Source organism: Tasmannia lanceolata, unplaced genomic scaffold (genome assembly GCF_043159265.1).
Source record: "Tasmannia lanceolata isolate RefF3 unplaced genomic scaffold, GAP_Taslan_0.1 ptg000003l, whole genome shotgun sequence".
In the NCBI taxonomy this organism is placed as follows: Eukaryota; Viridiplantae; Streptophyta; class Magnoliopsida; order Canellales; family Winteraceae; genus Tasmannia; species Tasmannia lanceolata.
The window spans coordinates 63035480-63051027 of NW_027518680.1; the positions used below are offsets into that span (position 1 = coordinate 63035480).

At 38.5% G+C, this 15548-nt stretch overlaps 2 protein-coding genes across 3 annotated transcripts; both read left to right on the forward strand.

The window, feature by feature from the left end:
* Window positions 1-1807: 1807 nt before the first annotated feature.
* Window positions 1808-5524, forward strand: LOC143858355 (receptor kinase-like protein Xa21). The gene is made up of 2 exons (XM_077368993.1): window positions 1808-4560; window positions 4724-5524. Exons 1-2 carry the CDS (start codon window positions 1851-1853, stop codon window positions 5170-5172), a joined length of 3159 nt encoding a protein of 1052 aa, XP_077225108.1. The 5' UTR covers window positions 1808-1850; the 3' UTR covers window positions 5173-5524.
* A 4907-nt stretch (window positions 5525-10431) lies between these two features.
* Window positions 10432-13798, forward strand: LOC143864316 (receptor kinase-like protein Xa21). Of its 2 annotated transcripts, none has more exons than XM_077375231.1 (2): window positions 10432-13207; window positions 13353-13798. In XM_077375231.1, the coding sequence occupies exons 1-2, from the start codon at window positions 10501-10503 to the stop codon at window positions 13793-13795; spliced, it is 3150 nt and encodes a 1049-aa protein (XP_077231346.1). In that variant the 5' UTR covers window positions 10432-10500; the 3' UTR covers window positions 13796-13798. The 2 variants fall into 2 exon arrangements, with proteins under 2 accessions (XP_077231346.1, XP_077231351.1); XM_077375236.1 differs by having other exon boundaries at window positions 13431-13798.
* The last annotated feature ends 1750 nt before the right edge of the window (window positions 13799-15548 follow it).

Genomic DNA, 15548 nt, shown 5'->3' on the forward strand with positions numbered 1-15548 from the left:
ACCTAGAGGTAGTATTTTGATTCAACTCTGAACCTGATAAAATTTTTAATTAGAATTTTTTTAATTTAAACTTTTGGTTTACATTTTTCATTCCATTTTCAAGGAGAATCAGAATAGGATGCCAATTCTGATTCTTGATTCCAACAATCCAAATGGTTTCCATTGTCTCATGCACCTCTTTAGTTATTTTTTGTTTTATTATACCACTTTGCCTACCCCAAGAATAATCTTCCATTCCTTTCCATGTGGCAAGATGTTACGCTTCTAATAAGCCGTAACACAAGCAAACAAACAGAAAATAGAAAAAGAGGTTGGGAAAGGTTGATTCGAGGCAACCGGACCTCCTAGTGGTTCAAATCGAGAGGAACAATAACTCTCCGAGAAACATAAGTCTCTTTGCTAGAAATTTCTCTTTTTTTTCATTTCATTAGATTGCTATTACATAAATACAAGCAAGAGAGATTGCCACATCACAAGCACACTTACCCACTAACAAGACACCTCATAAATAACTAACTCCCACTACCCTACAACACATAGCTATATAACTAACACCCAAAAACACACATCCAACCACTAAATGAACATACCCCTCGTGAATAGATATAAATGAACAAAACTTGGCTCCAGAGTCCGGACAGGTCTGGAGGAAGTTCCTCTAGTGCCTCTAATTAGGGCTGCAACTCGGGTCGGGCGGGTCGGGTCGGGTTTTTTTTCGGAAAACCCACGATTCCCAAACCCGGCCCTACCCATGATAAATCTCGGGTCGGGTCGGTTCGGGTTTTTTCACGTTGACGCAATTTTTAAAGGAAAATTCTTGTTTGGCAAGGCAACTCAACTCATAGAAGCAGAAATTACACTCACATTACACTTGAATCAAACAATGATGTAATTACACTCACATTACACTTGAATCAAACAATGCTGTAATCAAACAATGTTGTAATTACAATCAATGTTGAATCAAAACACTTGAATAAACTCAACTCATAGAAGCATATATTACACTCACACGCAATAACAATGGGTGCGTGGGTTTTCACTTTTAACTTTTAACTAACAATAGAAAAAAATGTACATACTATAACTTATGTAACTCGGGTCGGGTTGGCTCTGGTCGGGCCCCTTCAAACCCGGCTCGACCCGAGATTCATGCGGGCTTTTGAATGCTCAACCCGGCTCGACCCGAAACCTATGAAACCTGAACCCAACCCAGGCTATTTTCGGGTCGGGTCGATGCGGGTCGGGTAAAACCCGGCTCGAGTTGCAGCCCTACCTCTAATAGCAGGGGGTGTGGAAATATCAAATCCATCACTACTTTATTGATAATGATACTCATACTTTCATATAATTTCTCCTAAACGTATAATAAACGGGTGAGAGCCTATTTGTTTTGATAATGATACTCATACTTTCAACTATAGACATTGACTTGACTAATTAGTGTATGGTCACAAAGTGTTCTTGGAGGAAAATCTCTTTTGTCTTTTTCTGCGGAAAGACAACATCCATTCCAAACCATCCCTCGTGTATACGGCAGCGGAAGTCAAGTATTGCGGAGATAGGGTGACTCCAAGCATTGATGTATGAACGTCGTGGGGCCCCACTTAAAGTAGAAGGCCTAACGTGGGGCCCCACTTATGCCATCTTTGACAAAAATGAAAAATCGGTAGAAGTCCAATATTAATGCCCATCTAGTCTTATCTTTCTATCCACTCGTCAGATCTCTCTATCGACCAGTCAGATCTCTCTCTCTCTCTCTCCCCTATAAATAGAAGGGTTTGAAGGTGATTCTGCATCTTCAACCCAGGCTTGTTTTCTTAGGGTTTTAGAGTTTCTCTTCCCTTTCCATGGAGCTTCCAAGTAAACTGAGTTGTAGGTTATTGCCTTCATCGTTTCTCTTCCATGTCTTCCTCCTCTGTCTCCTCTTCTTATCTGTAGAATCTCTCACTCTAGGAAACGAAACCGATCGACTAGCTTTGCTTGCCTTCAAACATGAAATAACCCAAGACCCTAATGGGGCTTTAAACTCATGGAACAATTCTCTCAATTTCTGCCAATGGCTGGGAGTCACATGCGGTCGTCGCCATCCTCAAAGGGTCATTGCCTTGAAACTTGGCGATCAAGGCTTGGTCGGACCCATGTCCCCTCACATAGCAAATCTCACCTTCCTCCATGAAATCAACCTCGCAAACAACGGATTCTCTGGCCAACTCCCTCCAGACATGAGTGGTCTATTCCGTTTGCGTTCTCTCAATCTGAGCCTCAATTCATATGAAGGAGAAATACCAGCCAATCTGACTGCCCATTGCCCAAAACTCACGTCTATGAATTTAAGTTACAATAATTTTGTTGGGGGGGTTCCCTACAAGTTCCACTCGTTCTCTCAGCTCGCTTACTTAGACCTTTGGAAAAATAATCTCATGGGAAACATCCCAACTTCCCTTGGGAACCTTTCATCTCTCATCTATTTAGATCTAGGATATAATAGTTTGGAAGGAAGCATCCCGTATGAGCTCGGACGACTAACCAGCTTAGATTTCCTTCAACTCAGTGTAAATAATTTGTCAGGTATGATACCTCAACCAATTTACAATCTCTCGTCTATTTCTACTCTCTCACTGGCAGAAAATCAGTTGCATGGAAGCCTTCCACCCGACCTGGGCCTCTCTCTCCCTAATTTACAATGGCTTCTCATGGATGTGAATCTACTCACAGGACCCATTCCAGTCTCTTTTTCTAATGCATCACGCCTTTCAAACCTTGATTTTGGTTATAATAGCTTTAGTGGACTTCTACCTATGAATTTGGGAAGCCTACAAGATCTCAATTATCTTAGCTTCGCAGATAATCAGCTAGGAAGCAGAGGCAAATCTAACGACATGATTTTTCTCACTTCTTTAACCAATTGCTCTAGTCTAGAAAAATTACAACTGGACACCAATTACTTAAGTGGTGCACTGCCCGACTCTATAGCTAATCTCTCAACTCAATTTAAACGACTGACTTTTGGAAGAAACCAGATATTTGGGAGCATCCCTTCAGGTATTGAAAATCTCGTAGGTTTAAAGACACTAGGCATGGAGAATAATTTTCTCACAGGTACTATTCCTGTTGGACTTGGAAAGCTTAACAAGCTGCAATTATTGACCTTAAACAGAAATGGATTGTTCGGGCAAATTCCATCTTCCCTTGGTAACATAACTCATTTGTTAACACTCGATCTATCTACAAATAAATTACAAGGACACATTCCATCAAGTCTTGAAAATTGTGGAAATTTGGAATCCATATATCTTCATCATAACAGCCTGACTGGTACCATACCCAACCAAATTCTTAAGCTTTCCTCTCTATCAATGTACCTTGGATTATCATATAATTCTTTAACCGGGCCCCTTGCTTCAGAAGTAGGAAACTTAAAACAACTTGGGAGATTGTACATGTCTGGCAACAGTTTGTCTGGAGAAATTCCAGACACGTTAGGCAATTGTCTTAGTTTGGAATACCTTTATATGGATCATAACCTCTTTCAAGGAACCATTCCGTCATCATTGGGCAGTTTAAAAGGTATTCGAGAGCTAGATCTTTCACACAATAACTTGTCTGGAAAGATTCCAGAATACCTGGAAAAGTTTCGCGGCCTCGAGTATCTAAATCTATCTTTTAATGATCTTGAGGGTGAAGTACCAAAGGAAGGGATTTTTCAAAATGCAAGTGCGATTTCAGTTCACGGAAACAACAAGCTTTGTGGGGGTATCCTAGAACTACAGTTGCCAGCGTGCCCTCTCCACATTTATAACAAACGTGGAAAATCTCATTCTCTACTAGTAATAATTTCAATAGCAAGTGTGGTTTTATTTCTTATTATATTATCCTTTTTCTATATTACCTTCTATTGGAAAAGAAAGTCGGGGAAGAACCCTTTAGTAATGTCACCTTCGGTGGATCCATGCTTAAAGCTTTCCTATGCGGAGTTACTTAGAGCAACTAATGGGTTCTCTTTGGAAAACTTGGTTGGTGCTGGAAGTTATGGTTATGTTTATAAAGGATTTTTAGACCAGAACGAAACGGTTGTTGCAGTGAAGGTACTCAACCTTCAACAACACGGGGCCACTAAGAGCTTCAACACCGAATGTGAAGCCTTGAGAAACATTCGGCATCGGAATCTCATTAGGATCTTAACTTCTTGCTCAAGTATTGATTACCAAGGCAATGATTTTAAAGCTTTGGTTTTTGAGTACATGCCTAATGGGAGTTTAGAGATGTGGTTGCATCAAAGTGGCGATGGGCAACATCCATTGGTGAACTTGACCCTTATTCAAAGGCTAAATGTAGCCATTGATGTGGCCTGTGCATTGGATTATCTTCATCACCATGGACAAACACCACTTGTTCATGGTGATTTAAAACCGAGCAATGTTCTTCTTGATGATGACATGAATGCCCATGTGGGGGATTTTGGGTTAGCAAGGTTTATTTTTGAAGACACTGCAAATCACTCTAACAATCAAAGTAGCTCGCTGACAATAAAGGGATCTATTGGATATGTTGCTCCAGGTAAATGACTTTATCATTATTTTTTATTCTTTATTATTATCTTATAAGATTTTAAAATTTTCATTAGCTTGATTACAAGATGAAGTTTTATTTGGCAACATCTCATAGTTTCTTTCTAACAAGATCAAAGCTTTGATTTTTGTATTCATGTTTAAATGGAAAGGGTATGGTATGGGTGGAAAGAGATCTACGCATGGAGACGTGTACAGTTATGGAATCTTGTTGCTGGAGATGTTCACAGGAAAAGCTCCTACCAATAACTTGTTTACAGATGGCCTAACTCTCGACCAGTTCGCTAAGACGGCACTGCCAGATCGAGTGATCGAGATTACAGACCCACAATTGATCTCAGAAGAAGTCCAAGTTGTCAACAATAATAACAATGAAAATCATACCATTATGAAAAATAGAATCCATGACTGTGTGGTCTCAATGTTCAGAATCGGTATCTCTTGTTGTGCAGAATCACCAAGAGATCGAATGCAGATGGGTAATGTTGTCACAGAATTGCATGAGATCAAAAAATTATATCATGGAATTGGCATCCATCGAGACAGGAAAAATAGGATGCCAACTTTACGTGAGGGTTCATCGTATCTTAGCAACAACTAAGGTATTGATTGAAGTTGAATGGTTCAATGACAAGAATCGTTGGAAACATTTTCTCATACCCTCATCATGAGATATGCAACTTTAATGTGAGGGTGTTTATGCCATGCATTTATGTTGATTTTCACCTTCATTTGTTTGTATTCTCTTGAAAATTCCAGCTAACTTCTTTGTTTGTTCTTGAAAATAAAGTGATATTGAGGACATAGACAAACAAACAATGCTGCTGAAGGGGGTTGAAATATCATTTCCCTTTTGAGAATGCTATAAAGTCCATCACTTGGCATAGTGGGTCTTTCCTCATTGTAGTACTTCAGTGGGTTTAGCTTCGTTGATCTTTTAGTTCAATGTTAATTTAGATTTATTCTGTAAAATAAAATTTTAATAATATCAGTCTTTATTCTTCGTACCGAGGGCCTCATTTCAAAAAAGGACGCTTAAGTTATGATTGATTTTGGGAAATGTTATTAGCACTATTGTATTTTGATGATCGCACTCTTCACTTTATTAAAAGTAAGGTCTGGCCTGCACCATAGGATGATCCAAACCGTCCATTGGATGGGCCATAGCCTAAATAGGTTGTGCCCCAAAAATCCTTTCCATATATAAGTTGTTCTTAACCCTCAGATCTGTAGAAGATTAGGATCAAACAGTCCCTCTACATATCGGAGGGTTAGGATCAACATATGGAAATAATTTTTTAATGAAACAGTGCTCCAATTTGTTAATGATACATAAGGAACCAACCCATAAGAAAAGGAAAAAGGAGGTGAAAGAGTCCAAAAGAGGGGTTTGTTGTGTTGTTAGGGAAGGTATTGGTGGAGACAAAAAGGGATGTTGGGTCACATGCTATCGGGAATCTTCTTGAGTAAGGCAAACGTAGGGCGTGCGTCTCATTCATATGTGTAAATATTGGAGTGCCATTATTGAAACAAGGGAGTGTGGATATCAACGATCACTCCGGGAGCCCGACAAAACTGTGGGTTTGTTTATACGCATTGATTTTAAGAGATTTCTCATGCTCTCTCCCCTCCCTTCTGCCCTTCATTCTCAGCTCCTCTCTCAGAATTGGACCCACAAATATTCCATGGAAGAAATTTTCATGGCTGCCAAACATCACCTTGGTATTTTTCAAGGGAAATGGCATCCCTACTCTCTTTTTTAATAAGTGTAACCCTTTATTTGTTTTATGTTGTTCTAATCTATACTACATAGAGGAATGCTAAACTGAAGGACATCCTTGCAAACCCTAGCTTAATGGCTCTTCATGGGGTCCACACCACTCAACCACATTTATAGCTGCATAGAAAAAATGCAGAAACTGAAGGAAAGATTAATGCGGTTGAGTGCAATGGGTCCAATAGGATGTCGTCGTGACTGGGTTTTTGCAAGAGCATACTTCAATTTAGCATTCCTCATATATGAGTGAAAGCCCCCCTCTTACCTTTTAAGGGGCTAATTAAAATCAATTTCCAAAGTTTGGTGAAAGAGGGTTTTACCTACCCAGCCTTTCACTTCCTAATAAAATCCTAAACTATCTTGTAAACTGCTAGTATATAATTTGATGTTGAACAAATCAAGTAGAAAATGTTTTATGAGCCATGGTTGTTAAATCTCTCTCTCGAAGCCACTTTTTAGGCCGCACGGGTGCAACGTGGGTGCGATCGGATCAGTTGATCTGAATGCCGACTACAAGTCTAACCCATTGCCTCATTTTAGGGTTGACAAACAAAACTGAATTTTTCTTGGGCTTGAGCCTAGTGCTCAACTGGTTAAGGTTTTTCTTCAACCTTGAGGTCGGAGGTTTAATCCCAACTTACCAACTTAAAAAATCTAAACTTTTTTTTCCTTTTTTTGGCCTTATTTCTTATAAACAAGAGACCATTCAGGATGGAACCAAGATCATGTGTGTCACCAAAATAAACAAAATCAAGGAGCAGGAATGCCATCATGGCGTAATTAATAAGGGAAATGCTAGAATATGTTTCCCAATTCCCACCCCTATAGGTAGTATTTTGATTCCACCCCGAACATAATGAAATTTTTAATAGAATCTTATTAATTAAAATTTTAGTTCTAATTTTTTCATTCCGTTTTCAAGGAGAATCAGAATAGGATGCGAATTCTGATTCTTGATTCCAACAATCCAAACACCAATCCAAAGGGTTTTCATATTCTCATGCCCCCTTTTAAGTTATTTTTTAATTTTATTATACCACTTTGCCTACCCCAAGAAGAATCCCTCTCTTCCATTACATTCCATGTGAGAAGACGACAATTCCATTTTAATGTCATGTATAAGGTCTATTGACAGAAATATCCTTGTGTTTCTTCTGCCTCTCCACTCTTGCATTTTATATTAACTTTTCTACTGTTTTATCTCGTAAGAGGTAAAGGAACCATTAGAGATACTTACAAGGAAAACGATAAAAGCTCTAAGCCAGATATTTTAGGACAAATTCCTCCTTTGGATTGGTTCTTCTAGAGGAAATGACCAAACAGGGCGCACAAGGAGTTTCCAGTTCTAATTTGGTTTTCAATTTACGGGGTGTGGCCACCATCTCTACCCAAGCCTATGCATTAGGGTAGAACCGATCATTCTATTAAAGAGATTGATCATTCTATTAAAGAGATTGAAGAACTTTTCCTAAGTAGCTACATATAGTACGTACTTTGAAGAATATTAACTTTTACTTTGTATGTACCTCGAATAATATTTCCTTAGAAAGGACTTTCATATATCTTATATTGCTAAATTTATTTATTAAGTATTAGAAATAAAAAAGTATAAATTATCAGTAAAGGAGCAATGTCTGTTCTTTCTCTCATCGATAATGTATAAGTGATTATAAATTTATGAAGCATTAATTATTAGAGCCTGAAACGTACATGTTCTTGAAACTTAATTTACTAAATAGTGACTATAAATTTATGAAGCATTAATACTGACTGAGTTACGACTAAATTCTACCCATAAAATATCTTCACCATCAAAACTGTTCATGCAAGACTTATGTTTGAAGTTACATTTTCTATAATCACTCTATTAAAAGTTACTTTGTATGCTACCTATATATTTTGAAATTTAAAATATTTATAAATTTAAAATTTAAATAAATAAATGTCATGGGTTATTTAGTATTTTTTGATTATTTGATAGATTTTGAACACTGAAACAATATTCTTATTTCTTTCCTCCAATTATTTAGTATCTTTTTTATTATTTGATAGATTTTGAGCACTGAAACAATATTCTAAGTCATGACTCACAATATATTTTCCTTCTTATTTCTTTCCTCCAATTATTTGAAAATAAGTTCAAAATTCTAATAATATATTGGAATGATTGGAATTATCAAATACAGATAATTAACAGTGAATTAAATCAAAAATTCAAATAGGGTTTATATGAAAATTTTGAAATGCTGACTTCAACCCGAATGAAGCGAACCGACTAACCAGGTTACATAGATTCTAACTATCAATGTTCGGATTTTTTACTAACAGTCGCCCTAGGAACCGTGAGGCGGGTAGTCTAGCTCATGGGAGTATGACTAGAGCCGAGCTATAATTTTTTGAATTTCTTCCTCTCTAAGAAATTATGTCTGTTTACTTGGCTTTTGTACTCCTAGGCCCATGACCCGCCTTGATCTTTGGCACTCTTTTTTCCTAAATAAAGTACCAACTCAACTCAACTAAGCCGTTGTCCCAAACTAGTTGGGGTCGGCTACTGAATCCTTTAGAAATTTTTCATGAAGAACTCGATAAAGTAACACCATTTCATAAAATAAAAAAAATAAAAAACTAAGAGTCGCCCTAGGCCCATTATGAGGTCTGTTGATCCATTGAACAACCTCTGGTCCAGCCTAGATCAAACAATCAGAGTCCGTCTATCTAGGATGCAAATAGGATGCCCATTTAGCTGGCATGTGAGCTGGCATGTGAGCTACCCTCATTATTGTTTCAATTCTCAATAGGATTTGCTATTGAATTTTTTGGAAAGACATTTGCGGCTCACTTTTGCAGTAGATAACACCCAGCTCAGATGAATCAAAAGAATAAGACAAAATCTGTTAAAAACTGAGAATATTGTTTGTTCTCTTGCACAATTAAGCCGAGAATTGACTTTCCCCAAAATTGCCTAGCAATTATCAACATTCCAAATCACTCAAATTTATGGAATCTTAGGCTGATGATTAGGATAAAATCCTACCAATGGCCAATAGGCTAAATTGGGAGAGGAAAAGGAGTCATTAGGAAGACACTACATTTTTAGGAAGTTTGTAACAGCCCTCCCAGTTATACCACGTGTCTATCTACAAAAAGTTTAACACAGTTAAGGGTGTGTATAAACTCTTTTTTCTTTATATATAATTTATGGAATTCCGTTTTCAAAGTGTTAATGTTGAGAAATTATATGGTGTAAGGGCTTACAACTAGGGGTGCAAGTTTGGCCCTGTCAGCCCTGACCCGCCCTGAGCCCGAACTGGGTCAGGGCTGGATTTTCCAACCCTGAGGGCGGACCAGGGTTTATTTTTTTAGACCCTGACTTAGGTCGGGTGTGGTTCTGGGTTAATGCCTCGGGTACCCTAACTCGGCCCGACCCTAAGTTTTCTATTGTAGAATTGAACCATCTATATGCATGTTTCTTTAAATGATTTGTAGAAAAGGAAAAAGATTAACCTCCAACATTAATCGGTAGTAGTCTCATACAGAGGGCTACGATCATTCCGATCAGCGGTCCACATTCGGCCGGTAGAAGTCTAATACAGATGGCTAGGATCCACATTCGGCCGGTAAAAGTCTAATACAGATGGCTAGGATCGTTCTGATCAACGGTCCACATTCACCTGGTAGATTCCTATATGGATGGCTAAAGTAAACTGATTATTTGACTGTAAATTGCGTTTAATTTTGAGTTCAATAGTCAGTTTTGGACTCAAAATCAATTCTCAAAATCCAAATAGAACAGGTTGGAAAGATTAGGTAGTGATGGGCAAAAGTCATGGATCCTATTCAGCTCCTTTTTCTTCCCCGGGCCACCCCCTTTAGTGTATTTATGACTGCTCATTTTACTCTAGAAGGGCGTTCCTCAGTGAAGAAAATGGGATGAATATATCATTTCCCCTAGAACAATGGTCTGTTGGGCAATCAAACAAATAGATATGATAATAATGCCCAACCACCGCTCCAATCGGACAAATAGATGTGATAATAATGTCCAACTCGTTCTCCCTCCCCCCCAAAAATAAATAGAAACCTTTGAAGGTGATTCTGCATCTTCAACCCAGGCTTGTTTTCTTAGAGTTTTTGAGTTTCTCTTCCCTCTCCATGGAGCTTCCAAGTAAAGTGAGTTGTAGGTTATTGCATCCATCATTTCTCTTTCATGTCACCCTCCTCTCTCTGCTCTTATCTGTAGAATCCGGCACTCTAGGAAACGAAACCGATCGATTATCTTTGCTCGCCTTCAAACATGAAATAACGCATGATCCTAATGGGGCTTTGACCTCATGGAACAATTCTCTCCATTTTTGCCATTGGCAGGGAGTCACATGTAGTCGTCGCCATCCTCAAAGGGTCATTGCCTTGAAACTTGGCGATCAAGGCTTGGTCGGACCCATGTCCCTTCACATAGCAAATCTCACCTTCCTCCATGAAATCAACCTCGCAAACAATGGATTCTCCGGCCAACTCCCTCCAGAGATGAGTGGTCTATTCCGTTTGCGTTCTCTCAATCTGAGGCGCAATTCATATGAAGGAGAAATACCAACCAATCTGACTGCCCATTGGCCAAAGCTCGTAGGCATGGATTTAAGTTACAATAATTTTGTTGGGGGGGTTCCCAACAAGTTCCACTCGCTCTCTCAGCTCGCTTACTTAAACCTCAGACATAACAATCTCACAGGAAACATCCCATCCTCGCTTGGGAACCTTTCTTCACTCATCCATTTAGAACTAGTACAAAATAGTTTGGAAGGAAGCATCCCGTATGAGCTCGGACGACTAACCGGCTTACATTTCCTTCAACTCAGTGCAAATAATTTGTCTGGTATGATTCCTCAACCAATTTACAATCTCTCATCTATTTCTATACTCTCTCTGGTAGAAAATCAGTTGCATGGAAGCCTTCCACCCGACCTGGGCCTCTCTCTCCCTAATTTACAATGGCTTCTCATGGGTTACAACCTATTCACAGGACCCATTCCAGTCTCTTTTTCTAATGCATCACGCCTTTTAGCTATTGATTTTGGTTGTAATAGCTTTAGTGGACTCCTGCCTATGAATTTGGGAAGCCTTGAAGACCTCTATATTCTTAGCTTTCAAGGTAATTGGCTAGGAAGCAGAGGCAAATCTAACGACATGATTTTTCTCACTCCTTTAACCAATTGCTCTGGTCTACAAAAATTATCTCTGGACACCAATTACTTAAGTGGTGCACTGCCCGACTATATAGCTAATCTCTCAACTCAACTGACATACCTGACATTAGGAAGAAACCAGATATTTGGGAGCATCCCATCAGGTATTGAAAATCTGGTAGGTTTAACAGCTCTGGGCATGGAGACGAATTTTCTCACAGGAACTATTCCTTTCGGAATTGGAAAGCTTAATAAGCTGCAATTATTGAGCTTTCAGACAAATGGACTGTTCGGTCAAATTCCATCTTCCCTTGGCAACATAATTCATTTGTTAGAACTCAGTTTACAAAAAAATAAATTACAAGGAAGCATTCCATCAAGTATAGGAAACTGTGGATATTTAGAAGCAGTAATCCTTCGTCAAAATACCCTCAGTGGTACAATACCCACACAAATTCTGAAGCTTTCCTCACTAACAATAGTCCTTGACTTATCACATAGTTCTTTCATAGGATCCCTTGATTCAGAAGTAGGAAACTTGAAACAACTTGGGAATTTAGACATTTCTTATAATAATTTATCAAGTGAAATTCCTAGTACGTTAGGAAATTGTCATAGTTTGGAATACTTACACATGGATCATAACCTCTTTCAAGGAACCATTCCTTCATCACTGGTCAATTTAAAAGGAATTCAACAGCTAGATCTTTCACACAATAACTTGTTTGGAAAGATTCCAGAATACATGGAAAAGTTTCACTTACTTGAGTATCTAAATCTGTCTTTTAATGATCTTGAGGGTGATGTACCAAAGGAAGGGATTTTTAGAAATGCAAGTGCGATTTCAGTTTATGGAAACAACAAGCTTTGTGGGGGTATCCTAGAACTACAGTTGACAGCATGCCCTCTCCAAGTTTATAACAAACATGGAAAATCTCATTCTCTACGAGTAATAATTTCAATAGTCAGTGTGATTTTATTCCTTATTATACTATCTTGTTTCTTTGCTCCCTTCTATTGGAAAAGAAAGTTGAGAAAGAATCCTGTTGTTTCGACGCCTTTGGAGGATCTATGTTTAAAGCTTTCTTATGCGGAGCTCCTAAGAGCAACTAATGGGTTCTCATTGGAAAATTTGATTGGTGCTGGAAGTTATGGTTCTGTTTATAAAGGATTTTTAGACCACAATGAAACGGCTGTTGCAGTGAAGGTACTCAACCTTCAACAACACGGGGCTACTAAGAGCTTCAACGCCGAATGTGAAGCCTTAAGAAACATTCGGCATCGGAATCTCATTAAGATCTTAACTTCTTGCTCAAGTATTGATTACCAAGGCAATGATTTTAAAGCTTTGGTTTTTGAGTACATGCCTAATGGGAGTTTAGAGAAGTGGTTGCACCAAAGTGAAGATGGGCAACATCCAGTGATGAACTTGACCCTTATTCAAAGGCTTAATATAGCCATTGATGTGGCCTCTGCATTGGATTATCTTCATCACCATGGTGAAATACCACTTGTTCATTGTGATTTAAAACCAAGCAATGTTCTTCTTGATGACGACATGAATGCCCATGTGAGTGATTTTGGGTTAGCAAGGTTTATTTTTGAACCCAATGCTAATCGCTCTAATAATCAAAGTAGCTCGCTGACGATAAAGGGTTCAATTGGATATGTCGCTCTAGGTAAACGACTCTATCAAAAAATTTTGTTCTTTATTATTATCTTACAAGATTTTTAAAATTTTTATTAGCTTGATTACACGAATCTCATATTTCCTTTCTAACAAGATCAAAGCTTTGATTTTTATCTTCATGTTTAAATGCAAAGAGTATGGTATGGGTGGAAAGAGATCTACACATGGAGACGTGTATAGTTATGGAATCTTGTTGCTGGAGATGTTCACAGGAAAAAGTCCAACGGACAATTTGTTTACAGATGGCCTAACTCTCTACCAGTTCACTAAGATGGCCCTACCTGATCGAGTGATGGACATTACAGACCAAAAATTGCTCTCAGAAGAATTTCAAGTTGCCAACAATAATAACAACCATAGAAATATGAGAAGCAGAATGCATGACTGTGTGGTCTCAATGTTCAGAGTCGGTGTCTCTTGCTGTGCAAAATCGCCAAGAGATCGAATGCAGATGGGTGATGTTGTCAAGGAATTGCATGTGATTAGTGACTTGTATCAAGGAATAGGCATCTATCGAGATAGGCAAAATAGGATGCCAGCTTTACACGAGGGTTCATCTTATCTAAGTAATTACTAAGGTATTAATTGAAGTTGAATGGTTCATTGACATCAATCATTGGAAATATTTTCTTATAACCTCATCATGAGATATGCAACTTTAATGTAAGGATGGTTGTGGCATTCGTTTATGTTGATTTTCACCTCCATTTGTTTGTATTATCGTAAAAATGGCATCATTTCCAGCTCTCTCTTCTTTGCCTATTCATGAAAATAAAGTCATGTTCAGGAAACATACAAACAGACGTTGTTAAAGAGGGTGGAAGTATTATTTCCATTTTGAGAATGCTATAAAGTCTATCACTTGGCATAGTGGGTCTTTCCACTTTGTAGTATTTCAGTGGATTTAGCTTTGTTTATCGTTTAGTTCAGTATTAATTTAGGCTGATTCCATAAAATGAGATTTCAATAAAATAAGGAGTCTTTATGTCTCGTTATACCAAAGGCCTGTTTCCAAAAAAGAAATACACCTAAGTTATGATTGATCTTAATCACACTTGATTGGCCTTGCTTTCGTTCTGCTATATGTGGCTCAAAAATCATACCAATCATTTAAGGAAAATGATAAATACACCCTTTTATTTACCAAGATAGCCCTGCCAGTGGTTTCATAACTCTGGAAAGATGCTCAAAAAGCCAGGATGGCTTAGGTTTTTTGCTTGGCATTTGGATTCCACATTAGCAAAACCTCTTGTTTTGTATAGAAACGAAATCTCTAGTGACTACCAGGGATGTTTCTTGTTTTATAATTGCTTGTCTGTTGATGTGTCACCCTTGTCTCCTTCCAATGAAATCCAAGCCACATTCCACAGAAGGTAGAATTTTTCTTGAATTTCTTGGGAATGCTGTTTTTCTTCTCTCTCTCTCTCTCTCTCTCTCTCTCTCTCTCTTTCTCTCTCTCTCTCTCTCTATATATATATATATATATATATACACTCACACTAGTAGATACACCAGAGGTTAATGGTTATAAAAAGATGCCATAATACTGTTCTTTAATAATATATGTTTTGTTGCCAATACATGAAATAACGTATGATCCTAATGGGGCTTTGACCTCATGGAACAATTCTCTCCATTTTTGCCATTGGCAGGGAGTCACATGTAGTCGTCGCCATTCTCAAAGGGTCAATGCCTTGAACCTTGGCGATTAAGGCTTGGTCGGACGACCCATGTCCCCTCACATAGCAAATCTCACCTTCCTCCATGAAATCAACCTCGCAAACAACGGATTCTCTGGCCAACTCCCTCCAGACATGAGTGGTCTATTCCGTTTGCGTTCTCTCAGTCTGAGCCTCAATTCATATGAAGGAGAAATACCAGCCAATCTGACTGCCCATTGCCCAAAACTCACGTCCATGAATTTAAGTTACAATAATTTTGATGGGAGGGTTCCCTACAAGTTCCACTCATTCTCTCAGCTCGCTTACTTAGACCTTTGGAAAAATAATCTCATGGGAAACATCCCAACTTCGCTTGGGAACCTTTCATCTTTCATCAGTTTAGATCTAGGATGTAACAGTTTGGAAGGAAGCATCCCATATGAGCTAGGACAACTAACCAGCTTAGAATTCCTTCAACTCAGTGCAAATAATTTGTCTGGTATGATTCCTCAACCAATTTACAATCTCTCGTCTATTTATGCTCTCTCTCTGGCATATAATCAGTTGCATGGAAGCATTCCACCCGACCTGGGCCACTCTCTCCCTAATTTACGTGGGCTTCTCATGGATGGGAATCTATTCATGGGACCCATTCCAGTCTCTTTATGT